Here is a 27,960-nt window from a genome sequence, read left to right as displayed (position 1 = left end):
GAAGCTGGGCGGGGAGACGGCCGACATGGTGGAGGCCGGGGACGGGGCAGAGGAGGAGGCGGAGGGCGAGCGAGCGGAGATGCTGGGCGCCGCGGAGCCTGCGCTGCCGCGCAACGGGCTGCTCCCCGGCAAGGAGGCGGCCAACGGCGGAGGATGCGCGGCGCGGAGCGGCGGCCCCGGCGGGCGGGCGGCGGAGGCCGAGGCCATGCTGCCGGCGGGCGGCGGGCGGGCGGAGACGCGCCTGTCCCGGCGGCGGCTGGCGGTGCTGGCCGTGTTCAGCTGCTACTCGCTGGTCAACGCCTTCCAGTGGATCCAGTACAGCATCCTCAGCAACGTCTTCGTGAGCTTCTACCGCGCCTCCTTCGCGCACGTCGACTGGCTCTCCATGGTCTACATGGTGGCCTACGTGCCGCTGATCCTGCCCGCCACCTGGCTGCTGGACGCGCGGGGGCTGCGCCTCACGGCGCTGCTGGGCGCCGGCCTCAACGCGCTGGGCGCCTGGCTCAAGTGCGCCAGCGTGGCGCCGGGCCGCTACGCCGTCACCATGGCGGCGCAGGGCGTCTGCGCCGTGGCGCAGGTCTTCATCCTGGGGCTGCCCTCGCGCGTCGCCGCCGTCTGGTTCGGGCCCGCCGAGGTGTCCACGGCTTGCGCCGTGGCCGTGCTCGGCAACCAGGTAGGGCCCCGCCGCGGGCGGGCGCGGGCGGCACCACCTGAGAACCCCCCCGAGGCGTTGGGCAGCCTAACGTTCGGCGTGACGTCGCCTCCTTTAAAAACTAGCCTCGGTGGGGAAGACGCTGCTTAAAGAAGGGGCTGTGGGGCAGCGCCGCGGAGGGGAGAGATGAGGGGTGATGAGGGGGCCAGAGGCAGCAGCGATGGGCGGGCGACGTTTCACCCCACCGCCGGCCTCCTCTGCTGAGCATGTGGGACTCCATGTGTTTAAAGTTGCATCATCTAATTTCCCGTCCTGTTTTTTTTTTTTTACCGTGGCCTTAAATCACTGAGCACCAATAGACCGAGTCGGCTCTGCTGACTCATGAATTTTTCTGTAACAGTATGATAATTCGCATGGGGAGCTGATAACTGAGTCCAGTCACAGATTTCTTCAAAGGCCTCCATCCCACCCTGTTTCAGAGAGCTGGAGCAGGTGTATCAGAAAGACTGGGTAAAGATAAGATGCTGGTTTTTTTTATTATTATTTCTTTGTTTTTTTCCTCTCCCCTCCTATAGCCTTGTTCTCGCCCCCTGCCACTGGCCCCGCTTTCCTATGACAACAAAACAGTAAAATTCCCATCAGGCTGGCTGGTGCAGGCTGAGGCCTTAGGTACAATTCGACTAAGTTAACAGAGGTTTTGTTTATCTTCTTGTGATTCTAATGAGTTGTGTTTCTCTTTGGATTATTAGGGTTGAAGTGGTACATATTTACAGTTAGGGTTGCTTATTATTTTCTACATTTCTGTTTACAATTTTCCAACGCTTTTTCAAAACAACTCTTGGGATGAAGTCTTCAGTGGACAAACCAACTGTCCGTTTTAGACTGATTTTTTTTTTTTTTTTTTTCTGTAGCAGTTCAGCAAAAATCTAGCATCTGCTTCTTGGAGTCAGGCTAAAGATTTCTTTGGCAGCTAAGTTGTCAGCATGTGCTTCATCGTGACAGGCAGCAGTCCTCCTGCGGAAGGAGCTGCTGTGGTCTCAGTTGTGCTGCACAGTGCACGCAGCTCTCCCCGCTGAGGAGGAAACTGGGCGCCTGAGACTGATGCTCTGTTCTGATGCTGAGATCTGGGGGATGAAGTGGTGAAGGAAGAGGGGAAGAGCTCGGGAGTTGAGAGGGTGGAAAGCAAGAGAAAGATGGACAAGAAAGCCAGTAGCTGAGGTGTGGACGCAGTAACTTAGTTACTTGCTGGAGCACATTCCCCTGCAGAGGCTAGGACTGATCTTAGAGCACCAAAGTACTTGGTGGTTCTCTGCCACCCAGTAAATATCTGGGAAATACACTGAGATATTGGGTTTTGTCCTCCTCTGGCAGTTGTTCTGCACAGACAGTAATGGCTTGTTGTGCAGCTGGTCAGTACTCCATTAACTCAAGTTGTAGAGTTTGTGCTGTAGGTCTTAAGATCCTCGTCTTGGTTATGACCCATGGAGATTGATACAGTGCCAAGCAATATAATTTTTCTGTTTTTAATTTTGCTTTCTTTTTAAAAAAAAAAAAACTCTCAAAACCTAGATTGAAAGAATAAAATGACAAATTAGGCACTTGAAAGTTAAAAACCTGCTACAATTAATGTTGTCTGTATAATGCAGCTGTCTTCTGCATATGCATTATGATACAGACCTCAATTACATGTCTCATTGTGCTTGTCTAATTGCACAAGGTGAGCTATGTAACAGAATCAGACTGTTAAAATGAATGGGGCTATTGGTCTTCATATTATGCACCTGATATTTTGCAGAACTTCGAAGCTATAGCAAACAGGGCTCTGGATTGCAGGCAGGAGGCACAGAATAGTTATCAAAAATCAAATCACACCCATTATCACTTGAAGTGCTGATCATTTGCAGCTGAAATGTGAATCACTGGGAATGTACCTGTGTACCTGTCAAGGGCTGTCATGAGTGACTGATTTTTAAAAATACTTAGCATTTCAAATTAAGCACACCAGACTTATTGGAGCTCTTGATCCTTCTGACCTTAAGCGCTGTGCTTCAGCTTTTCATATGTAAAAAGTGAAAAATGGTGTTACTTGACTTTCTAGGAATATTGTGGGTACTTTACTGAGTCACACGGAAAAAAATATTCCTGAAGAAAAGGAATAATTATGTACTCAGTTTGTGGTGTTTATAAGGTTCACATACTGAAGGGTGAGGATAAAAATAAATGAAATCTTCAGGTGAGCACTGGATACTGGGTCAATCCAATGACTTGTGAAAAAAGCAACAAAAATCTGATAAGGCACAAAGGTTGCTTTGTAAACTGACTGGCACACCTCTAATTTGAACACTTTGAGTGTTGAGTTTTCTACTTTTGATAGTTTTTAACTTTTTTTCCTGGAGAACATGCTTGAAATAGATGGATGTTTTCTAGTCTAAAAAATTGTTTGACATTTAAAAATGCAGCTTATTTTTGAAGGAGAAGCAGAGGTAAAGTGGAGAGAAGTTTAAGACTGTTGTTCCTTGATGTTTTCAAATGCTTTATACATATCCAAAATTTCAGTCCTTATTTTTTGTCTTTTTTAGTACTAAATCTTGCTACGTTGGAACTGACTCCAAATACAAACCCACTACTTTTTTTTTTTTTTGTGTGTGATTCTTCTTTCTTTCCTTAGCAATAACTGAAGCTGCAGGTTTCTTGTTATGTTTTTTAATGAGGACATTTTTTTTCTCTTGCACTTCTTTGCTTGATCAGTTCTGCAATTTACCTTGCACTTTGGTCTTCATTTCAATAATGGCAGGGTTGTGATGTCAAATGCAGGATTTTGATGAAGAAAAAGAGAAGAGAGTTTCTACAGGAGTAACTAGAGTCTTCTGTCTCATTTTTTAGTCCTTCGCTCACAGGATGACTGATACAAGTTAATGTGCATGCATAATATTCTCCTATGAAAATACTCTTTTGCAAAAAGAACTTCTTTAATGCTTAGTTGAATGTGCTGTATGCTAAAGGTATTATTGCAGTTTAATCTAGAAATGAAAAGATTAAAAACCAGAGCCATTGAAAACCTGATTGTGAAATGTCAATAAGAGCAAATGGCTCGTAACTAGTATACTAAAGGAGCACTTTTACATCATAATTTTTGTTAATAGTGATTACGGTATAAATTCTGAATTCTACCTGGTAAGGCTCTTTGCTTTTGTTGATTTATATTCTTAGGAAAATAATTTTTGTTTTTCTTTTCTTGCTTTACAGCTTGGCACTGCAATTGGCTTTTTGTTGCCACCTGTTTTGGTTCCAAATACACCTGATGATATTGATCTAATGGCACATAATATAAGCATCATGTTCTATGGAACAGCAATAGTATCCACGCTCCTGTTCCTCTTAACAGGAGTGGGTAAGTGATCCATAGGAGTACTTGCACCATCTTACTTTAGGCAACCAAAATTAGCTTCAAAGTTAGTTGTCTGGTATCTTCAGGCTCCCTCTGTAGCACATTGAGAAGGTGTGGTGCTTTAGTGGTGAACATGTTAGCCAGATATATTGGGTGGTCTAAATTCCTGCCTATGTGAGAAGAGCAGTCCTGTTGTGATTTTGAATACACTTAAGAAAACTTTCAAACGTTTAGGAAATTCCAAGTCGTTGATGTCTCTTTTTTTCTTACAGAAGTCTGTCACAGTTTTACTCCAAAAACACGCCCAATTATATAAGATAGATTAATTTCAGTGGCTGAGTTAAATAAATCATCCTAATTTTGCCCTTTGAAAAGCAAATTAAATATTAAAAACAAGGACTAGGTGATGTGATTAATGGGGTTGACTCTTGCTTATCTTCTGAGGAAATTTTGGGGGAAATTATTTTTCTGAATACATTAACCAGAGAGCTTTCACATCTAAGAAGGGTGCAACAGGATTTTACCGGGAGGAACCATAACTTTCATCTTCAAAGTACAAGAACATAGTAGAAGACAAGAGATAGAAGCCTTTGGTAGTTAATACATTCTTCTTTCTGCCTGTAACTGAAGTTACATTTTTCTCAGGTTTACTTATGTTCACTTACCTGTTGCGTCAGGGACAGGAGACAACCAATTTATCATCTTTGTCATGCTTCACTTGGAACAACCTCTCTCAGGGTATGCAGTTCACTTAGTTTTTTGTTGCCCAGCAGAAGGATATTATGTTACCATGTAAATTTCTTCTGCTGTTCTCACAATTCAGGTACAGAGGTAGACTAAAGTTCTAGATGCTTTGCTGGTGAAGCGTATCTCTGAGTGTATGCTGGGTAGCAGTCAGATATGAACAAATAGTTAGCATATCCCTAGTGGCTGTGACTTGATTCTCCCCTGAGAAAATCTAGAGTATTTTTATAAAAGTGTTAAAAGACACAAATCTATCTTAAGAAATCTGTCAAACTAAAACACTTTGCATTTCAAAAGGGAAAAAAAACATTAGTCTGGTAAAGACAGATGAAAATCTTTCCTTTTTGTTTTTCCCCAGTGTTTGAAGAAAAGCCCAAATACCCTCCTAGTCATTCTCAAGCAGTCCTTCAAACTGTGCCTCCTGAGGATTACTCCTACAAGCAGTCAATTATTAACTTATTCAAAAATATTCCGTTTGTACTTTTGCTGATCAGTTATGGTAAGTGGTGAAGTCTGGCTGTAGTCTGGCAGCACAATCCAAATATGTGCCTAAAGCATGTTGGGTTTTAGTTGTTTTGTGTGTTTTTTGTTTTTTTTTTTTTTTTAAACTTCGTTACTTATTTAGCAGCCTGTACTGGAAAACCCAGCAGTATCTAAAGTATCATTTATAGCTCTGGAGAAGAGATTTTACCTAGTAGATAAAAGGTTTTGCCCCTGACTTCGCTCTTAAATATCAGAAGACTAACTCTTTGTGGTAGCAGATCTGCATGGCTAGACCTGAAATGACTGAAGTATAACTGTATCTAAAATTTGAAATTTGGTCTGTATATCTTAGTTGCTAAATGAAGCATAAGACTAGTGCTGAGTGAATTAATGCCACTTAATGTAGCACAGGGCCTGCTAAGTAAGAAGAATTAATGAAGAAAGTTTTTTTTTTTTTTTTTTTTGGTGATTGTTTGTCTCTAGGGCTGTGAAAGACATGCCAGTCTTCCTCAGATTTGGGAAGGGGGCTATACAGTGAAACTAAATGTGTACATGAAGACATTTTATGTCAGAAGTAAATCTAGGAGAAAAAAGAGAAATGGCCTTTGTACCCTCTACTCAGAAAAAAGATTCATGATTTGTTTTGCCTTGCCTTACTGTTAAAAATAATTGCAGTATGAGTGATTTAAGTCAAGTTCTGAATTTCAGAAGTAGTGAATATGACAGCTTTAGGGATATAATCTAGTTCTTCTCAGCAGCCAGTAATGCCTTTGACACTGCTCCTTGACAGATCACAGGGATGAGATACTGGGATCAGAAAAATCCAGAAAGAGCAATGTTTTCTTGCAGAAGTATCTAGTAGGAAATATTTGTAATGCAAATGTAAATTCTGCCTGACACATGTTGAATGATGTGGCTAAATACAGAGGATGAATCATCTTCTTTTGGTTTTGTAGGTATTATGACTGGGGCATTTTATTCTGTCTCCACTTTATTAAACCAGATGATAATAACTCATTATGAGGTAAGTTTCTCAGATCTTCTTACTGTGTTTTTTTTTTTTTTTTAAACTGTACATTTGCAGAGTTACTGTTTTTTATTACTTAGGTGCTGTGTGTGCTCAGATGTTTGGTTTCCTTTATACCTGTGTATGGCTTATTGCATCTTGCATCATACAGCTATGCAGTCATAGGAATGTTTGTTTGTGCTTATGACTGCCGAGAGGTCTGAGCTTGACTCTGAGTGGAAGCAAGTTATTAATGAGCACCATATAAATATTTGTTGAAAGGGAGAAGAAGTGAACGCTGGGAGAATTGGCTTGACACTGGTGGTGGCAGGAATGGTGGGTTCGATTATTTGTGGTTTGTGGCTGGATTACACTAAAACATACAAGTAAGTGTGGGTAGGCATGTATGGGGTTAAGGGTAGGAAAACAGTGCAACTGTGTTAGAAGAATACTGGAATGTAAGGGAAGAAGTGAGCTGATGATAAAAGGCGGCAAGTCCCTGATCTTTTAGTAGCCTTGACAGAGGCAAGTTTTCGAGGCTGCAGCTTGAGACTCTCGTGTTGGTTCTTGGCCAAAAGAAATGAGAGAGGGTGTGCTGTGGAGAACATGAAGATCTGAAGGGGGTTTCCATCTACTCCTGGCCCTGCAGGGAGTGTAATGCTAACAAGAAAAGCCTTGTATGTCCTACATAAGGTGGCCAGCTGGCCTGATTGTCTCCTTCTCCAGGGGACACATAAAGGCTCAAAATCTACTCTGCTGCTTTTTTTTTTTTTTTTTTGTGAAACAGACAATTAATGGATTCTCATTTTTGGTACTCTTCCTGGACTTTTTAATAAGCCTAACACTTGCTTTAATTCAGGGGATGGATGTCAATGGAGCAGAACTCTGTTTTGGGGTAGGAGCTCCAGGGCAGTTCACCCATGGTGTGGTGCCCCCAGGAGTGGGCAGTGCCCCGGTGTGCTGCTTGCTGTAACACAAGGATAAGTTTCAGGAAAAGTTCTCCCCTGGTGACTTGTAGTACATTATGTGCAAGGACTCTAGGAGCCTAATGGACATTAATGCTCTAGACTTGCCTTATTTCTGCATGTGGTTTGGCTTATAAATAAATGATATGTGTTTTATTTTTTTGGAGGACAACAATTATTCCAGACCTAATATAAATAAAACATCCAAATGAGATTTGTTTGACTTGCATCTTAGGCTGACTTTTAGCGCTAATAACGTTTGATTTCACTGCTGATCTTTTGATTTTTGTGTAATGGCCTGTGCTGCAGGATGGTTGAGAGGTACAGCGTAGTGGAGAACTAAAATAGCCTCGAGGTAATAGTGTCTGATGGGATCAGTGAAGCAGTCATAGAACTAAGGGAATAAGGAGTTGGGGAAGGGATACGGTTTCATGGAAATGCATGATATGTTTGAGTCAGAATTACATGAAGCAAATTTCACAACTGCAGAATGTCAGTTATAAAGAGAGTAATGGTTGTATGACTTTGCCATGCTTCAGCAATGTGCCATGATTGTATGTTAACAATGTATATATATTTCTTGTTGGATTGCAGGCAAACTACTTTGATTGTTTACATTCTCTCTTTTATGGGGATGGTGGTGTTTACTTTCACCCTGGATCTTGGATACCTTATAGTAGTGTTTGTGACTGGAGGAGTACTTGGGTAAGCAATTAAAGAGGACTAGAAGACCTACTGCAGTTCTGCTCACAAACAATATTCGTAATAATGTAAAAAGCTAATGGATATTTTAACTAAATGATTCTACTGTGTATTCTGGTGCCGTACTCTCAACATATAGATATATCTTATAGTACAGATACTGTTTAATAGGTTTCACCTTCTGTTACATCAACGTAAATCTAAAGTGAATTTCATTTAACGTAAATCTAAAGTGAATTTCATTTAACGTAAATCTAAAGTGAATTTCATGTAAAATTTGGTTCCAATTCAAAAAGCACACTGGAATAAAGTTAAATCTCTCTATCTTCAGTGGATATTTGACTAGAATCTAACGGAGCAAATCTAGGAAGACTGGCTTTTGTGCATGTTGATTAATTTGTATTTTGATAGCCCAAGTGGCCTGTTTGGTGCTTTGTCAATTCAGAAAAACATGCATCACTGTCCTGAAAGATATATAATCCAGAACACCCAAAAAGTGATGAGGGAATAGTGCTCTATCTAGACAGGGCAGGCAAGGTAATGACAGAAGCAAGTCTTGTGAGTTGCAGTTCAAAAACCAACCAACCAACCACAACTGCATTAAGCCCCTGTCCTTCCTCACGCTCGTCTGTCCCCTCAGCTTCTTCCAGAGGAGCTTCTAGTTGCCATTCCAGTGTCCAGCCACCCCCTCTACTGATGGTCTCTCTTCCATGCAACATGAATGTTTAGATTGATAAGGCTATGGTGTTCACGTATGTCTTCCATTTGAAAGTAATTAAAATTAATTATGCAGTGGTTTGTGGACTTGTTTGAGAAGGTTGTTTCATGTGTGTGGAGTGGAATGCAGGCGGTTATGGGAAACAGGGCAAACATATTAAAATGTATTTGTCCTACAAGAAGGATGTATGGCTGAAATTGTTGGATGAGATCAGGGAAATGAGGCAAGGCAAAGCACATCCTTAATCAAGACTGAATTCAAGACCTGAATCCTGAATTAGGTTTTGAAAGCAGATAGTTCAGAATAACAGCTAGTTCAGAATACCATGTGTTTATGTTTTGATTTTCTTGGCCATAATAATAGAAGAAAGCCACACTTGTCATCCTCTTATTTTCTTCTTCAACAGGTTTTTCATGACTGGCTATCTCCCTCTCGGGTTTGAATTTGCTGTGGAAATTACATACCCAGAGTCTGAAGGCACTTCATCAGGGCTCCTCAATGCATCAGCACAGGTTACATCATGTTAATTTCTGCAAGTAAAGTAGCATTCAGCAAGGCCGCTCTGCTAGAAGTCTTTCTTAGATTTGGCTGCTATGTCCCCACTATATTGCTCTAGTCTTCATTTTTTTTTTAATTTGGTTTCTATAAGATGTGGTCTGAAACTTTGCAAGATAAAATGGTGAATCTTTTCTGTGTGATACTGATGAAGCGACTTATTTGTTTGTAGATATTTGGAATTATCTTTACCCTTGTTCAAGGAAAGCTCATAACAAACTACAGTCCTCGTGCAGGAAACCTCTTTCTTTGTGCTTGGATATTTGTGGGCATTATCTTAACAGGTAATTAGTCAGAAATGTAAGTCATGATTTATCTCTTATCTAATCATTTGAAGTTTTTTGAGATAGTGAATTTCTGTGAAATTTTCAGACATCGAGGATTTAAATGCATGGCTCTCCTGTCTGGGCTGAGGACAAAAGTTATGAATAAGTGGAGAGTGGGGTGTGTGTGGGTGTGTGTTTTTTTTTTTTTTTTTTTTTTTTTTTTAATTACGTGCTGTGCATACACTTTTTGCTTTAAGGATGATGCTAATATGTGAACAACCATCTGTTTGGATGCGTTTCTTGAGTAGTGTCTTGAACTTGAGGAAGATGTCTGTCTTCAGAGTAGGATAGTAGATGTATACGAATACATGTATACAGACAGTATGCAGTTTTTCAAATATGAGGAATTGCTGATGTATTCATAAACGGTGCCAGTAATTTACACATGCCAGTACTTATAAGTGTGCAGAAAGTGTCAAAACCATCAAATTTTGCTTGAGGTACTCATGACTTAAAAGTTTTTATTGTCTTTTTCTGCATGTGCTTTGTGAGGAGCAAGCTCAGATTGTTGATAAGAAGGCAACTAGTGCTGATTGCATAAGAATGAATACAGAAATTTTGAGTATATGCTGAAAGCAGGTTCTGTGTGCTTTTGCTGTACAAAACATTCTCCTTGAAAGGAATGTCATTACGAAGTCAATAGTCAGCGTTTTTTTGTTTGTTTGTTTTGTTTTAGCCTTAATAAAATCAGATTTGCGAAGACACAATGTGAATTCAGGGATTATGAATGTGGATGTTAAAGCTGTAAGTGCTGAATCTTTTCCCTTGATTGTGTTATTGTACTGGAATGCTTGGCTTCTACTGGCATGGTAATATTAACAGCAAAACAGTAATTGACAAGAACCTATAATGTGACTGTTTCCTTGATGTACTGGAACAAAAGAGTCAAGTGGGACCCTACCCTCAGATATCTGTTTCTCCCTTTAGCTCCCATGAAAAATCTAAAAGACCTTTTGCTCTCAATTTTTCTGAATTTTAAGTGGCTAATACTCATCTCTGGTTTTATTTTTTGAATCTAGCTCTTTCACATTTGCAGTTAGCATTGTAAGTTTTGATGCATTTTTGTGTATTGGGATAGGAGGTCACACTACACATCTTATTAAAAAAAGTGACATCCCTTTAAGTCGAGTCAGGGTGTAATGAACAAAAGTCATGCTGCAATTTTTATAGTATATTTCATGAAAAGCTAGGTCCATTCTTCTGCTGAGCACCCTCTATATTTAAAGGGAGAGTGAGCATTACACGCCTGTTCAGGAGATCCCAAGACCATCTTTCAGCAGCTTTTCTGTATTATTACAGTCACTACTAGAAATAAGGGTGACATTGAAAACTTTTTTCAGTCCCATAGTTTTCTTGACCATCCAAATCAAGATAATGAAAACAGCTTTGTGAACTCAAGTATTGTAAGATCCTCTATCACATCATTCTTTGGGTCTTGCATATATAGCAGCCTCTGTTATCTGCGATCAAGCTGCGCGCTGGTAGTGTCTGCAGAAGGTTCAGAAAATTCCAAGCTGGTGCCTTATGAGCTACCTTGAACCTGAAATGCCTACAGCTGTGTTCGCACCATGTTGCCTTCTTTGAATTTATCAACTTGGGCCAGGGCTATCCTGGGGACATGCATGCTGACTGTAGGCAGTGGTCTGTGATTGTTCTCTTCTCCATTGTCACCTTGTTAATTAGCTTAATGTCACACAACACTACTTACATTAACCAGGTTAAACAAAAATGTGGAGTCCTCACCCCAACGTTATCATAAATAACAGAGCGGCCTGTGTTAATAAGGTACAATAAAAATTTGATTTCAGACCTTGATCACCACAATTCTGCTGTATTTAAACGTAACAGAGAAAAAAAAAAGAAAGTTGATCTCCATGTGATGATCAGTATCTACATGCGATAAATACATATTTTAGAGTAATACCAAGAAACTCAATTCTATGTTTTCTTTTAATTGTAGAGAGAAGGGAAAACAAGGCTTTCATTAAGTGCCTAACTGAACTAGTTGACCACATATACTAGTGTAGTCTAATTAATCTAGTAATTGCTGAGGAATACTGAGGGTAGGAGTAGCTTCTGCTACGTAACAGCTTAACTCCTGTTTATTTGTTTATTTTACAGGTACCAGTTGACAGTCCTGTAGAACATGAAACTTGTACTGCATTAAAAATTCAATCAGCTTTGTGAGGCTGAAAGAAGGTGACTTAGAAACGCACAATTTTTGTTGAACACTGAACAATACTAATTAGTGTAATCACTGGATTTGTATGTATATGAGTATTAAAATGTGTTTGTTAGATACTGGTGATATTTGTGCGGTGGAAACTGCGAAGATGCCCAGTTCATTTTGCCCAAGACAAACAATTTACCTTCATATGGAATGTTCATCCTAGCAGTTTCCAAGTTTTGTAGTTTCACTAGTAAAGTAGTGTATGAGTGCTCTCCACTCCTGGGAGAAACATACATTCAGGGTGCACATGGAAAAATCTGGAATCCTAAAGTACAATCATATCAGAAATACCTAATCTTTTTTTCTTTTCCAAGAAATCAAGAGTTAGTTAATTTCTTATTCAGATTTTCCTACTGCAATTGAAAAGTCAGAGAGTAGGTAGCTGCACAACTGGCGGGTATTAATACTTCTGTTTTTTTTAATTTTTATTTTTTACTATATCTGATGTAAACTAACTGTTCATTCTGGGAAACTTTGTCTATAGCACAATACTGAAAATGAGATGACTACAATCATGAGTATTTCGTATTGGCATCTGACATTTCTTTTGCCTTGAAACTTCTTGATAGATACCAGAAAGCACATAAGAGAGAACACTTTCTTATAGATTCATCATAACATTTTGGGGGACATCTAAAAAGTTTCCTGCTAGACAAACTGAAGATGAGTTTCTTATAAAAAGAAGGAATAAGACCTTTGATAGCTCTACTGTGAAGTGTTTATAGGCAATGGAAAGCTACCACTCAGATTGCCTCTACAGAATATTTTGAGTGCTTTCTCAGTTTAAGTGAGAGGAGTACGTGTTTACAAAGAGATGGTGCCTTTACTTTGTAAAGAAGATCCTTGCCTCATCTTGAGTTTAATCAATGCTGCTGAAGAAATTCCTTTTTGCATGTTTAATCTCCTCTGAATATTTGTGGAGTATCAGAAAATGTGCTCTTTTTTGCATTTATCTCTCTGTATTATGAATTGTATCATACGTGTCTTGAGAAATTTTTGTGCTCATCATGTAACTTAGAAGTAAGTCATGTCTTGTCTTTCACAGTTTGTTTAAGCTGTAAAGATGACTGAAAGGAAAACAGTGATGCTTCACTTCATCTGAAATATTTGCTTTTTATATCATGCACCTCAGCTACAAAAGGAGTGGACTTCATTAACATTCACCTTGTGTTATTACATTTATCTGAAACTGGGATGTGGGTTTCTCACAGCAGTACTTCTGAAAACATTGTGCTCTAGCTACACAATTACAGAATTGCTAGCAATACAATAATGCTGAGGCCCTGCTATTACTGAGAAGTCAAACTTGAGTTAGCTGACTTTCTGCAAACATTTCTTAGCAGACTGAAAGTAAAAGTTCCAACAGTATTTGTGAAGCTGCCTTTGGTAACTGTGGGTGGCTCTTGCCTTTGGAGAAACTGTAATAGTGTGTGCCAATTTATATCTTCCTTCCCTAAACACGGATCCAGTAAATCAGTTATTGTGTTCCTGGCCCCTGATTCCTATGTATTTCCACTATTAGAAGCCTTTAGCAAAGACCTTAGCTCTGCAGTTTTGGAGAAGTGTTTCCTAAATGTCCAGTGAAAAGTCTTTGACAGTATTCATAATGCTTTCTAAATGTCTGCTACATACTGTTCAACTTCTAAGAATGATCTTTTTTTTTTTAATTTTTAAATTCCTCTCCACACTACTAGTTTCCAGTTTCTTTGGTGTTTATAAGAAGTTGACTTCTTCCTTCTGGTGTTCGGTTCATTACTGAAAAATGCTCTATCCCTGCTGGCTCCTTGTGTTTTATGTTCTGCCAAATTACTTGGCTCCCCTCTGGAAAAGATTTAAACAAGATTTTGGCATTCTAGAAAACCTGCTGGGCCCCTGAAAAGAAAATATTCCTAATAATGAAGGCTTAATTACATCCTGGATTTAATACCCCCCCCCCAAAAGGAGCTTGAAAGCTTGAAACCTGTGAACATATGTTTATCTGAAAGCTATTTCCGAGCAAGGAAAAAGTATATAAATACAAGGCCCAATAACAAAATAAAGAACAAAACAGATATTTTATGCAACATTTTTGTTGTCAGTGTCTCAAAAAATGAGGTTCCAGCTGGTGGAAGAAATAGGTCTGGGGTTGTTGGAGCTTTTTATGCTTCTGCTTTTAATTTTTGTTTTAAAATAAACAACATCCACCCAATCAAATTATGTCTGGAATTGGAAATAAGGTTTCTAACTCTGAGCCTTGTGATTCTGGCTCAGCCCTCAAGTGTGTGTGTGGGGGGGGCTAAAAAAACCTGCCTGGAGGCAAACATTTTATGAATGGAATTAAACGTCAACTGTGAGAGCATGGGACTGGAAACCAAGTCAGGAGGGACTTTTCCGTCCCATGCATCAGCTTTTGCTGGTTAGTATGTTTTTCTTTTTGAGTGCTTCAAGAGAACTCTTGAGGATGCAAGAAAATCCATGTAATCTTTAGTGTAAGCAGTAGGGCTGCCCCCAAGTTACCAGTGGCCCACCAGGGTGCATAATTGCTAACTTTCAACTAAAAGATGCAAAGATTCACCTCTAAAACAAAAACAAAAGACAAAGAACATTGACAACATTGACCCGTTTTTATTTAGGATTCCTAACATGATCTTAAAATCCTCATTTCTGTTGGCTAGGTTTGAAAATTGTAGGCCAGATAGCATAGTCTGGAATTTCTGTAAATGGAATTTTTCTTCAACTTGAAAGATAAGTTCTTCATAGCATTTATTGGTATTGTAGATTGGTGCTTGTCCTTTATAGCATCTCTTCTGCTGCTGAATGGTCGTGTTTTGAGAGTAGGGAAGAACTGGGAAGAATAAGTAACAAAAAATTTCAGGATAATAGAGCTTTCCTGGCTACATCCTCTTGGTCATCTCGTGTGTTCAGGACGCTCTGCTGTCTCTGAAACCATCACTGGAATGTGTAATCAGAGCTGCCAGCCAGTGTTGCCTAATGAAAATTTGCTTTTTGAAAAATCTTTGGACTAACTTGTACGTTTACAACCAAATGAAATTGGTTAAGTTATAAGTATTTATTACTTTCATTTTCCATTCTGTGAACTTGTGACCTTTTCAGTTGCTGTCTTTTTCAATACTTGTATGTACCACCTTAAGTGTTATAGACTACTAATGATTGATTCATAGACCAGAAGCTAAATGTTATCATTGTATCCCATGTGATTTCCCCCCCACCACCATGTGGTCTGAAGTCTGTTAAGAGAAGTGAGGTTAATGCATGAAACAGAATGAACTAAGCAAAAATATTTCTGAGAAGTGTATTTATTTCTGAGACCCATGTTATTTACTGCTCATGTATTTGTTCTTTTCATGAAGATAGCAGAGATCTTGGCTGTAATTTGTTTTTGTTAGTGTCCCATTCTTTATGTTTCAAGAGAAAATTTAAAAATTCTTATGAATATTCTCTCCGTGCAATATTGTACCTATGTGTTTATGTGGGGGGAATCATTCCTTATCATTATATGTTACTAGTCTTGTGTATAAAAAGTAACTTGACTGAAGCCAAAATTACCATTTCTGATAGCTGCTGATGCAGCAAATGGTCTGAAGATGATCCATTTTTTTTCTCAAAAGCTGTCATTTATTTTAGGGAAATTTTATATGTGGATTATATACTGTGTCCTTAATAAACATGCATGCGTATATATATATGTGTACTGCATCTATACGTGGTATATAAATGTATTATACACAGGCGTACTGGCTTACAGGGGAATGGTGCCAGTGTGTGCAATTCAAGTATTAGCTTCAGTAGATGATCTTGACCGCCCTAGCATAGTAATTTCTCCTCCTTTGCTTTGGAAAAGGTCTATGAAGAAAAGAAAGCGCTGCTAACACCTGAGGCAGAACAATCCAAAAAGTCAGCTCTTTAATGGTAGTGCAAATATTGTTTTAGTAAAGCACCCAGCTCTAGAGAGATTATCTGGGAAGAGGAGATGGAGCAACTTCGTAGAAAGAATACAAGTGAGATATTGCAAAACATTCAGTTATGACCCAGCTTTTGTTAGTAAAACCGGAGTTGTCTTCAGTGGAAGCACAGTAAAACCTGTGTGAACACCCTGCATGGGTTCTTTCATTTGTCCGCAAACAAATGTTCAGCATTGATTCCCAGGATGTGAGCTGGGAGCCGAGCAAGTCTGGGGAACCTGCTTCAAAGAAAGGTTTTTACTTTCCCTTTCTACAAAATTGTTATTAGCGCTGAGCTATTTTGATATCAGAGACTCTCCACAAAATGAGGCTGCAGGTGTTGCAGAGCACAGGAAATGCAAGCCTTTTATTCCCCTGGGGGAGAACAACACTAGCATCTGGTTAAAGTTGTTTAGGACAGAGGGTTGAATTTTCAGCTGGGCTCTTTCTTTTACTGCCAGAACTATAGGGGCATATTCCTGTTAAAGTGTTTCTGTGAAAGCTGTAGGCTATAGCCCCATTTAGTGTTGTAATTTAAACATTCCCACAGTTGGAAAGGAACAGCCACAGCAAATTACTACTGCACTGAAGGTCATTCTTTGGCAGACAGTCTGTTTTTCTTGAAGGAGAACACTAGAAACTTCACTAGGTAAGTGGGAGATGTGAAGCCATCCTGGCCATGATGAATCAAAGCTGTTCTGGAGGGAAGATCCTTTTTGTTTCTGCAACTGGGGGAGGCCCTATATATCCACAACTAACTAACTCTTGTTAGTTTTCCTTCCAGAAAGTGGTGCTGTTTGCACATGGATTAAGTACACAGGTGCCTAACAATCCAGTTGTTTCCTATGCTGAAAAGGTTTCTCAGAAGCTTGTTGGATTTCCTCCCTGCTGTACTTCAGCACAATGAGCCAGCCTTATCTGACCATGTTCAAAATCAATATTCAAATCTTCAGTTAAACAACATCTTTCAGAAGACAAAACAATAATATCCTGAACTTTGGTGAATGTCCTTCAGCAGTCATGTGTCAATAAAAAAAAAAAAGCTAAGTACTGGCAATGTGTAGGCATAGTTACTAATTGGTGAGGCTGTTTAATACTTCTTTAATAACAAGTATAGCCAAAATTTAGCCTCTAAGATATTGATTTCCAGGAGGCCTCCACACTCTGTCCTGAGGTGACCTGACCATTGCATATCTTCTTGAAATGAATCGGATATGAGGTGACATGGTTCATTACAAGTGAACTGGTGATAAGTGAAGATGTTGCACAGGCAGAGGGAAAGCAACAGCATTTTAATTTCTGCTCCAGTCTATGGAAAGTACATTGAAAATGCGTTCTTCCTGCCTGTCTGATGCAGTCATTTGTTGAAAAGTATTTTTCCTGTAAACCAGTTCTGCTTATTACAATGCTTAGGCTGCTAAAAAAAGTTGTAAATAGTATCTAAGGGGCATTGTTAAAATTATGGCCTTGTGTTATAAGCTGTAGAAATGTTGGAAACAAGAATCTACAAAAGCTATAAAGTCTGGGTGGATTGAAGATTATGTATCATGAAAGTAATCAGTTAAAAAAACCCACAAAACTGCTTAAAGATACCTCACATGAGCCCAGAAATGCTGTCGCTGTGGCTGTAGTTCAACTGGTCAGAGTTCATCAGCTTCATAGAAGAGGCAGTGAATGTGCATCCTAGTGAGTTGATTTTAAAATGGAAATGTGTAATTAGAAGCCCTCTTTTTCCATGCCTAAGCGACTTTGGTTTGTGATGTCTGTTTTATTACTGGAGTAGTAATTTCTTATTGTTTTTACTCTCAGGATTCTATCTGTACTTGTGTGTGCTTTCTGAAAAAGCGACTTATAAAAGTTATGTGAAAAAGAGTCTCAGATGAGACTCAGTCAGTTGAGTAAAATATTATTGGTATTATTGGACATAGCAGCTGGAAAGAAATGCCTTGCCTTAGTAAGTAGATTAAACATACAGAGAGAGAATGGGATCTTGGGATGATCGTTTTCAATCTAAGTATTCCTTAATGGAGAATTTGACTTTTGCCCTGGGAAGTGGTTTTGAAATTTGTCTCTTCAACTGACTTCCAGGAGCAAAATTGAATTTCGGTTTCATAACCATGCATCTGCTCTGCTCTCAAAAGCGATGTAAGGAATTACTAAACCCTGTTCCTTGATGAGCAGCATGGTTGAGGGTCTGAGCACAGGCTGAGAAGGGAGATATCCGCTATGACTTCCAACCCCAGTTCTTAGAGTGCCATGGACATTGCTGGGAAAAATCCCACAGAAGTATTCAGGACTTCTGAAGTTTTCCCAGTCTGCACTGGGTTGAACCAGAAACTTCTCAAATTTTTTCTGAATGGGGGAATCCTGAAGTTGCTCGTCTGTTGATCGCTCATCTGGATAAGGTAGACTAGGGACCACAGATGCGTGCAAAGTTACTTACTATATTGCAAATTAAGTTGTCCAACTAATGCCAAGGGAAAAAGAAATCTAAAATGTAACAGCACCCTGTCTAAGCCTGTGCATATTGTTTTTCTCCATTAATTCCTTGGGATGTAACTTGATTTCCTCAGAACAATTCATCACCTACTTCTGAACAAACCTGCAGGCACTAGAAGCCTACATCTTGTGCTGAACAAAGAAACATCATCCTGCTATGGTGAGGGTGAATCACCTTTGGCTGCTTAATTGGCTCCACAGAACTTAAGTGAGTATATCTTGCGCTCCCAGAGAACAACTGAATTTCCCTCAGGGGCCTCTGGATGTGACTTGTTGCACAGATATTAGTTACAATAAGTCCATGCAGCATGTAAGTGCCAGTGATAAACTGGCTCTCAAATTTATACGTGAGTAAAGTTTTTACTGTCTTGACTCCCTAGTTTGGAGAAGATGTACTCTTTTAGAGAGATTATGGATCAAAAGAGGACTAATGCTTAAAGGCTAAAAATGCCATGCTTTCTCATTTTGTCACTGCTCCACAAAAGCTTTAAACGGGCAGAGACGCCCTCAGAGGTTCAGAAACTTGACAGAGAGTTATCAAACCAGCCTGTTGCCAGAGAAGAGCTGGAGGTCCATTGGCTTTTGGGGAGCAAAGAACTGTTCTGGGTGTGATTTTTCTCTGAGTGCTTCACCTCTTCAGCCAGGTGAATGTATGAATTCATGCGTGAATCTCACTGGATTGGAGATGTCTGCATGGGTCAAGAGGATGTAGAGCATTATCAATGCTTCCTGAACTCTGCGGCTTGCACAATCACATTTGTGACGTGCTTGTTCATGACTCCAAAGTCAGAAAATGCTCTGTAGGCTTCTTGATTTTGCCAGTTACCTCTGAAAATGAATATAGTTCACATGATAGCAAATAATGAAGATGACTGGAGAAAAACACTTTGCTCCAAAAGACTGTAATTCCTTCAAGAGCTTTAAATTTTTAAATTGCAATAGGATTTGTGTTCAGAGAACAACAAATGAACTTTACTCTCAGCTAGGGGCACTTCTGCAGTGTTTTGACTGCTGTTCACTCATTGTTCACTGGAGAGGGGGAATCTTAATGTGCAGATCCCTGACTTTCAGGGAAGCCTGAAGCGATTCTTTAGATCAAAAGTTGCTTGCTGAAATCATCAGTACTGCAGTGTCTTGTTCTACTGTGGTACTGAGAACAATACAGCATGGATTCCTCTCTTTGCAGATTTCACAAAGCACCTAAATGCAAGGGGTTGTGGTGTCTAGACTTTTGTGTTATTGCTGAATGTAAGCATTTTTTCAGTGTACTTTCAAGTACTGCCTTGAGAGGCAATGCATCTGAGGAACTTTAATAAATAAGGACAAAATTTGTTCAGGGTTTTTCCTAACCAGCACGATACTGTTCGTAGAGGGCATTGGGTATCCCATAACAGAAGTACACTGCTTGATTGGCTTTTAAACAGCACCAACTGATCTTACGCAAGCAATGTTTCTTTTGCAGTGCCCTCCTCCCTTGATGTAGGCAGTAACAACTCAGTGTTCAAACACAGCTGCTCACTCTGCCATCAAGGTAAGTCCTGACTCTCATCTTTGTTGCCAGCCACCTGCAGGTGTAGCTCCCATGTAACAGGGTTGCAACAAGGTTGACAATTGCTGAAATGAGATCCTGTTTCTGAGCAGCAGATCATTTGTTTAGCAGTTGCCCTTCTTTGTTAGCTGTGTTTTTATTATGCATCCCCCTCCCCTCCAAAATGTAGTTGTGTTGGGTAATTTAAACTGCCCTCTGACTAAAGGTTGAAGAAGAAGTAAGCAGTCAGAAAAAGGTGCTTTGGGTAGATTTATGGAAGGTTAAGTCAGTATTTCCTTGTTTTTATAATCAGATCTTGCAGTGGAGGTAGAATCATGTGATATGCTGGCTAGTAAGACCTTCACAGCAAACTGTATTAAGGTATTTTCCCAAGCTACAGCAATATTTGGGGCTGAAACCTTTGAACACGACTGGAAGAGTTAGGCAGGCTAACAGGGACACTAATGTTGTACCATTCAGAAATAACAGCTTCAGCTGGGTCTGATGCTATCTGTTGTAAATCAGAGTGAGGTTACTGTAATAAACATAGAACAGGAAGGGCCAGCGATGATGCTGTCAGCAAAGGATCAGGCCAAGTAGAACATGCTGAACTTCGTGGGGAGATGAAAGGAGAAAACTTGCAAAACCATTTTGGGGGAGGGTGTTGAGGTGGCTAGTTCGTTAGGCCTGATTTATAAGCTTTCCCTGACACTTAGGTTTTTATGCTGGAAATCTTGCTTGTTGGATCAGACTGAGATCAAGTGGAGCTTGTTTAACAGTGGTTATTTTAGATAGGTTTGTTTACGATTTGTGGCAGTAAAATTATTGCAGGAGATACCAGACTTACTCAGGCAGAAATCAATAGAAATTACTGATTTTCTTTACACCTAAAATCAAAGCATTTGACGGCTGTGTTTCTGCTAGACCAGTGTGAAATAAACAGTGTGATCCAGAAAGGTTACCTTGGGAAAGCGCCAAAGAAGCACACCCGTAATGTTCCTTTTATAGCTTCCTTTTTTTAGAATCTATTCTATGTATTTACTTCCCAGGCTTTTATGATCACATTGATTTATACGTTATGTTGTCGTTCCTACTCGTTTGACAAATCACTGCTGCAAACTTGCAGCACCATCCATTAACATATTACCATGGTTACATCCTTATCACAGTTTAACCTTTCCTTTCATTGCTAACCAAATGCAGTTCCAGCATAGCTTCCAATCTAGGAAAAAGCCCCAAACAAACAAGTTTTATTTCCTTTTTAGGGGCCAAACAAAGTCACAGTGGTCTTTTCAGGTAACAGGATAATGATTGCGTACGAGTAATGCAATGTCAGGGAAACTTTCTAGACCTGTGCTTTCCTCTTCCCTTTTGCAAAGCTGAACACCCTAATAGGATTAAATATTTTGGACTGTTACTGCTTTTCTGGACATACTGTGATTTCTAAATTCCAAGAAGGCCATTGATATCACTCGGCCTGGCTTTAGCAGAACAGCGTGCCCAAGCTGGGAATAGTTGTAAGGTCTCCAGGCTTCAGTCCTTTGCACTGACCACTGTAAGCTGCAAGTACTGGAAATACTCCTTGCTCTGCTGGTAACCAGCCTGCGTTTCATGCACACAGCGGTGGTACAAGAACCTTCAGTGACTGCAAAGCACTTAGTGTCCACTTATGCCAAACTGGATAACAGCACAGTTGCAGATCTGTCATACTGCCGCTGATTTGCCCCTAGCTGATGGAAGGGAAGAGGAAAAGATAAACCATGAAGCTGTTGCTCAGGTGCTCCAAGAAGACAGTTCCTTGGCTCTTCCTTCCCAGACCCCCAGACAGCAGCAGATTTGTGCATCTGTTCTTCCAGAAAGGCAAACCTCAGATGTGCTGAGAAGGGCTGGAGTGATATGGATGATATTTCCCACACCACAAGCAAAGGGTCCATAGGCCGACTCTGCACTGGCTGCCTGCAAGAGACACAGAAGGAACCACACTGAGTGCAGCTTCATGGCACAGCTAAGCTAGTCTGATGGCTGCTTTCTGGGAGAAGAGGTGCTTTGCCTCCCTCCCCTCCTGGGGCTAGCTGCTGCAGTCAGCTCTGCGCGGCTGTTGTGCTGGTCTCGTTCTCCGACCTGGAGTCAGAGGAGTGTCAGCGCATGGGATGCAGGGAGAGCATCTATCTGAGGAGGGGGAGGCAAGCCCCCCCTGCCAATGGCAGGTAGCGGTTAGCTGTACTCTCAAGCTGCCCTTGTTCGGCTAAGTAACCTGGGCTGTTTTTTTTTCCCCTCAGCTGAAAACCCCCCCTTCTGCCCTAGTTAACATCACTGCTCTTTAGAAGAAGATTTTGTCTAAATGGATCAATGAGACCATACAAGGATGGGTATGCAGGGCGTTGCTGAGGTTTCTCTGGTGGCCTGACAGTGGGGAGTGAGTGGCCAGACCCTAAAAAATGATATTTCTGCCAGAACACGAAGGGCACCTCTGTTAATCCCAGACGCTGAGGATTTGGCCCTTTGCCTTCAGTGAGCACTAAATAAAGGGATTTGTGTTAAGGCCTTTTGGACCAGGGCAAGAGGAAACGTGCTGTGGCACTGCAAAGGGCCCTGGTATGGGCTGGCACCCATTCCCGAGCCGCGGGAATGCAGGGGGAAGCACCCTGTGGCCCGGGGGCTGCAGGGGGTTGGAGGCCCAGCTGCTGAAGCAGGACTGGCAATCTGCAAAGCAGCCCATCTCTTGCCGCAATGCCCCCACCGGTCCCGCCCCACCTCTGCGTTCGATGCTTCATTTTTACCCCCTGGCAGCACAGAGCAGTGGGTGGCAGCATTCCTGTTCACTGTGAGACTTATTTTAACAAGGATCTGTTCACAGATAAGGTGGGGGAGAGTCTTATTAGCATCATCTTACAAAAGGCTGCAGACTAGAGCCATGCTGGCAGAGCAGAAAACACCAATGAATTTCAAAGCAGCCAGTTATCAGTGAGAGGGAACGCATTCAGTGTATGAGACCTCACAGACGCTCGTCACACCAGTGGTCCATTTCACGCAGTGCCAGGTCTCCATAGCAAAACCATGAGGCCACCCTTCAGCCCCAGCTGAGGTTCTCCTGCTCAGCCCTGTGTCGGGTTATGCCAGCCACAGGCTGTGGGAGCCCTCTTCTGCTCATTTGTAGTGCCTGCACCTCACCAGCATAAATGGGCTGCTTAGAAACAGTGGGTAATGGAGGACGTAATTTATCAAATAATCCCAAATAAGTAAATAAATGAACTGCCTTCATGCACGTGAAATATTACAGGGCACTGAGGGTTTGCTACATGGCAGGGCAGAGTTTCTTATTGTGTGCACTGAGATATTGGCTGGGAAATGGGCTATTGGGACTCTGCACCGGTGCTGAGGTGACAACTTTGGAAAAGAAATTCGCTTGGAAAAACTGCCAGTGCTAATATCACCTTGCTGCCATGGTACAATTAGGAGCCATTAATTTTCCCTCAGTTGGTTCTGTAATTGTGCTGCAGGGCCTTTTGAATACTGCATTTAAATTTGTCTGCAATTGAAAATAATGAAGGTTAAAACCCTCTTACATGATTTTATGATGAAATTAGTTCCTTTGACCCAGAAAAGGCTGTGGTAGCAACAAGCTCTGCATAGGAATAAGACCATAGGTTAATAATGTTATTCAGAGCTAGCTTTAGAAAGGTATCTCCATGCAAAGTGACTGGATTTCAAAATCAAAAGTGTATTGCACTCTGGAGTGTTGCAACCAGCCACACGCCTGTTTTTCTCAAAGAAAAACACTTGACCATGCAAACAAGCCAGTACTGCGAGCACAAGCCGTGGCTGTTGCCCTGCAATGGAGTGGGCGATAGCATTGACTCCTGGTGCTTTGGGTTCTCACAGGGTCTCAGGATGAAAGGCCCAGCCATGGGCAATGAATGTCCACGTGTACTTCAAAAAGATATTTCTGTTTGTGCCTTTGTGCATGCAGCTGCTGTGGTCAGCCACATAAAGCAGTGTACCAGCAGCCAGCAGGTAGACACCTGATTTGCATGGGCATTAAATGCTGTGCAAATTTGTATGGTGAGTATGTGCCTGTGATTTTGGAAATCAAGATAATAGTCTTGGTTCTTCTTCCTGCTTGGGGTGAGAGCACGATCACTTGACATGTCTTGTCAATCTGTTCATTTCTTGCTCTCCAGGACTGTGGGGCTCTTTGGGTCTTATTGCTGCTGGCTCCTCTCCCAGTTTCGAAGATCAGTATTGCTGATTTTCCTTCATACCTGCACCCCCTGCACTACAGCACCTCCCTGAGGCTAGTGAAGGGGGTTTGTCAGTCCCTGTGTAGCAGGGGATTTTAGGCTGCCCATCTCACAGATGGACACCTGAGAAACACAAGGAGGTTTGCTTCGGAAAGACAGAACCAGAAACTTTTCTCTCCCGCTATTGCCCTGATGGCCAGCTCTTCCTTCCACTCCTCTGCCAGCTCCCTGTTGCATATGGCCACCCCTGAGTGGCACGGGCAACTGCGGCTGCGAAGCGCACTGTGGGGACCTCAGCACACTGCTCTGGTCCTGCACCCCGGACTCCTCCCCAGCACCTTGCTGCTGCCTCCTGCCTGGCTGGGACTGACCCTGGGGGCGAGGAGACGAGCAGCGCCCGGCCCTGTGCACCCCTGCGGGCAGCAGGGAGGAGGAAGAGCTGTGAACAGAGCGGGGAAGGAGGCAGCTCTGCTGAGAGGTACCGCATCAAAAAGAGGTGGTCCCATGAGGGGAAAACAGTCAGAGGCCGGCAGAGTGCAGGGGGGGCTTGCTGCATATACCTGCCCTGTTCTTACTCTTCCTGAATTTCTGCTTATGACCAGTACTGGGGAGACGGTACTGGGCAAAACTAGTGCAGCCATTATTCTATTTTTACTCTTGAGCTGTAGCTGGGAAGAGGGTAATTAAGGTTTTCCCTTAGCTGCAGGGACTTCGGGACTCTGATTTTGTCCCCTTGGGCCATTGTTTTGCAGTTATCATTAGCTTCAGGGCCTCAGCTAACTTCTATCCTGCCTGTCCAGCCCACAGCTGAGCTTGGACCCATTGGCTGGCCTCTCGGAGGACCACTTGTCCCTCTTCAGCCTGGGCATCAAGGAGGAGCTGGTAAGAACTTTTTCTGTTCAGTCCCAGTGGGAAGGTGCCTGTGTTCTGTAAATGGCTGCTATTGGCTGGCGTGCAGAGGGTTGAGGGTCTCCTGACCTTGTTGTGCCCCTTACTTATCTGTCCTTCCCTCTGGGACAGAGCATGCCCTGGCACGATGAATGTAGAAGGCTTTGAGATGCAAAGTACATAGCATAACTCTGGTTTTCACACTTCCAGAGTGGTTAAAAAGTGGGTGGGTAAAGGAGAGAGTGGTCTGAGGGTTTCTTGCTGCTTTGGACAGTGGAGCAGCACCGAGCAAAGGCCGTGGCAGCCTCACCATGGTTGCTTGCTCCAACAGTGAACAAGGCTCTGGGACTTATGTGACTGACAGCTCATGTATCAGCACCTTTGATGATGATTTTCTGCTGTGCAATCCCAGTGCTCCAGGCTCTAGCACATGCAGAGTGTCCCCGGGCTGCTCACACATGGTTGTCACCACCTGCTCAGTGCTGTTAGCTGTAAGATCCAGTTCACTATGACTTTAAAGCTTTCCCCTGGCTCTACTCCAGCAAACTTGCAGACTTTCTCAGCCTCCCCTTCCCTAAACTGCTTTGCCTGAGCCTTCCTCTGCTCCTTGAGAGCCCTCTCCTCTGGGCTTTCAGCCATCTGCAGCCTTTCTGGGTCTCTGCATCTTATCAGTTCCCATCTGGAGCCCATCTCTGCACTCGTACATCTTGCTGGTGCACGCACAAGTCCGCAGTTCAGCAAGGGGGAGGGAACACACTTCTCCTGGAAGAGTCTGCTCCAAAACCCTGCGGGTAGTGAGGATATCCTTCTGGCACGCACCCCGGCATGTTTGCCCTCCAGTTGCAGCATTTATGCGATCACTTGTTAAATACAAGACATAGCTGAAAAGGTGAAGACTTCACAGCAGCACTAAGCCCTCACTGACCCTTCTCCCTCTCCCCTGAATTGCGTACCATTTACAAACTGAGCCCCTATGTTTCACTCAGAGAACTCCCCAGAGCAAAATCTTCTGGGCTGAAACCTAACACTGAGCAAGCTGTGTAGGCTGAAGCAGTTGGTTTACTTTAGCTGATCAAACAGCCTTTCTCTGGCCTCCTTTATGTTAAACCTCCTGATGAGGTTCAGGCATGCCACGCAGCCAGGAAGCAACGGCGAAGATTATTGGTGGGACTCACAAAATGAAGCCAGCTCCTGCGGAGAGTGATTAGCAACTAAACATACACTCACAATTCCCAAGAGTCTTCATGAAGCTGATTAGGGCACTGAAGAGGTTTATTTATGGTGAAAGATAAAAATCAATAGATGTAGATCCTGGGCAGATGCACAGGTATACACGCAGCCTGGCTGGGAGCAGGGGAGATCAGAGAGTGGTGCAGAGTATGAGTGCATAGCCAGGGACAGGAACAAAATTTTTCAGATTATTATTTATTTGCTAAGTGGAGTGACCACTATCTTAGGAGTTGTGATAGGTTGTCGTTGCTATTGCTTGACACAAATTGCTAGAAAAACCTATGAGTAAGGGCATGGAAACAAGCAGTAGCAAGTGGAGCCGCATGGTGATGATGGGAGCAGTAGCTGGGAAGCTGTCTGCCTGAAGCGGGGCTGGATGGCCACTGATGGGGCTGAGCAAAGTGCTGGGGGGGAGGCAGATTTCCCATTGCGCTCATGCACAGCTCCATCACACTGAGCATGACCGAGGACTGGAAACTTTTGTTTTCCGGCATTAGCATGGTGGGGAGTGGGCATGTACCTACGCAGATACTGGGTGGCATTAGGGTATACATACACATGAGACAGGTACCTCTGACTGCTGCAGGGGATCAAGGAAGGGCATTGCAGCTATGAATAATGCAGTGTGAGACACCCTGGATAAGGGGCTGTGCTCTGATTCAGACTATTCACCCTGCCCACCGGCAGTCTGCACAGCAGCAAAACACCCAGAGAAACGCTGCCCTGTAGCTCCTCCTAAGCGGGGATCCAACACCCGCTGCTCCTGCTGTTAGAGGAGGAAATATTCTGCAAGAGAACGAGCACTGAGTAAGTGGGGGAGTCTCTCCCCTCTACCCCGTCCCGTGAGCTGTCCGTGGCAATGGGGCAGGTGAAGAGGGAGGCCAAGGTCTGAGACGAGATCCAAGCCGCTCATCCCTGTGATGGGACTTCCCCAAGCCCCGGGTCGCTCCTTCGCCCACCAACAGAAGGGACCGTTAACCTTGCTCAGCTGCCCTCGCTTTCCAGTTTGCATCTTGCTACCATCACTGTAACGTTTGATGGTTAGTAATGGAATTAACATCTTGGTCCCAAGGAGCCTGCGAGCTCAGCGTAGCTGGCTCTCTTTGGAAACGGGTGACCGTTTCACACCTGCTGCTCGGGTTCAGCTGGTCGAGCATCTGTGGAGAAACTCAGATCTGGAAGCGTGAGACTTTCACTCAAACTGGAGGTTTGTTTAGGGCAGTTTTGATCAAGGCTTCATTCTGAAACCAGGCCGGCCCCCGCGAAGCCCCTGCGGCGCCGCCACCCGCCCGGCAGGGGGCGCCGCGGCGGCGGCAGCACTGGCGGGGGAGGGAGGGCGGTGTGCGCCGCTAGCCCCGCCCCCGAGCCGCGCGCCCCGCCCCTCTTTGTTGCGGCCGCCAATGGGGGCACGGCGGGGAGCGGCGCCGCGGCATGGAGCGCTGCGGTTGGCGGCGGCGGGCGTTGAGCGCGGCCGCGGCCAGGTGCGGGGGGACCGGCCGGGGCGGGCGGGGCCCGCGCTGAGCCACGGCCGGCGGCGCGGCGCGGGCGGCCCTAGCCCGGCTCTCGGGCCCCTTCCCCGAGCCCGGCCCCCTCCAGCCCGCCACGCCCGCGTGCTCCGAGCGCAGCGCCGCCGCCGCCGCCGCCGGCTGGCCCGGCCGGGGGCGATGGTGAGCGGCGCTGCCGGGGGGGCGTTTTCCGTTTGCCCCGGGGGCGTTGCCGGTAACGGCCGGCGGGGCGGGCCGCGGGCAGGCCCCGCGCTGCGGGGAGGCGGCGGCGGCGCCGGGTGACCCCGCCGTCCCCGTCGCTGCCCGCCGGGCGCAGGCGGGGCGCCGCTGAGCCCCGGCGCCGGGGATGGCCGCGGCCA

General features: G+C 43.4%; 1 protein-coding gene across 5 annotated transcripts; it reads left to right on the top strand.

Moving 5' to 3' along the window:
- The first annotated feature begins 18 nt into the window (after positions 1-18).
- On the top strand, positions 19-15,450 carry FLVCR1 (FLVCR choline and heme transporter 1). 5 transcript variants are annotated; one of them, XM_067293076.1, is made up of 11 exons: positions 19-673; positions 3,899-4,043; positions 5,143-5,283; positions 6,224-6,291; positions 6,556-6,659; positions 7,833-7,943; positions 9,065-9,170; positions 9,386-9,497; positions 10,216-10,283; positions 11,661-11,738; positions 12,815-15,450. In XM_067293076.1, the coding sequence occupies exons 1-10, from the start codon at positions 26-28 to the stop codon at positions 11,724-11,726; spliced, it is 1,569 nt and encodes a 522-aa protein (XP_067149177.1). In that variant the 5' UTR covers positions 19-25; the 3' UTR covers positions 11,727-11,738; positions 12,815-15,450. The 5 variants fall into 5 exon arrangements, with proteins under 5 accessions (XP_067149177.1, XP_067149174.1, XP_067149173.1 ...); XM_067293073.1 differs by having other exon boundaries at positions 12,254-15,450; XM_067293072.1 differs by having other exon boundaries at positions 11,661-15,450.
- Positions 15,451-27,960: the final 12,510 nt, after the last annotated feature.

The sequence above is a fragment of the Apteryx mantelli genome, chromosome 3, assembly GCF_036417845.1.
Source record: "Apteryx mantelli isolate bAptMan1 chromosome 3, bAptMan1.hap1, whole genome shotgun sequence".
Classification (NCBI taxonomy): Eukaryota; Metazoa; Chordata; class Aves; order Apterygiformes; family Apterygidae; genus Apteryx; species Apteryx mantelli.
The sequence above is the reverse complement of the archived record's forward strand: the minus strand, read 5'-3'. Positions and strand labels throughout refer to the sequence as shown.

Bases quoted from the DNA above. Each gene is read 5' to 3' on its own strand.
- FLVCR1 (XM_067293076.1), top strand. From the start codon at position 26: ATGGTGGAGGCCGGGGACGGGGCAGAGGAGGAGGCGGAGGGCGAGCGA. The intron at 7,944-9,064 runs GTAAGCAATTAA...CTTCTTCAACAG, and splicing joins GTGACTGGAGGAGTACTTGG to GTTTTTCATGACTGGCTATC. The intron at 10,284-11,660 runs GTAAGTGCTGAA...TTTATTTTACAG, and splicing joins TGAATGTGGATGTTAAAGCT to GTACCAGTTGACAGTCCTGT.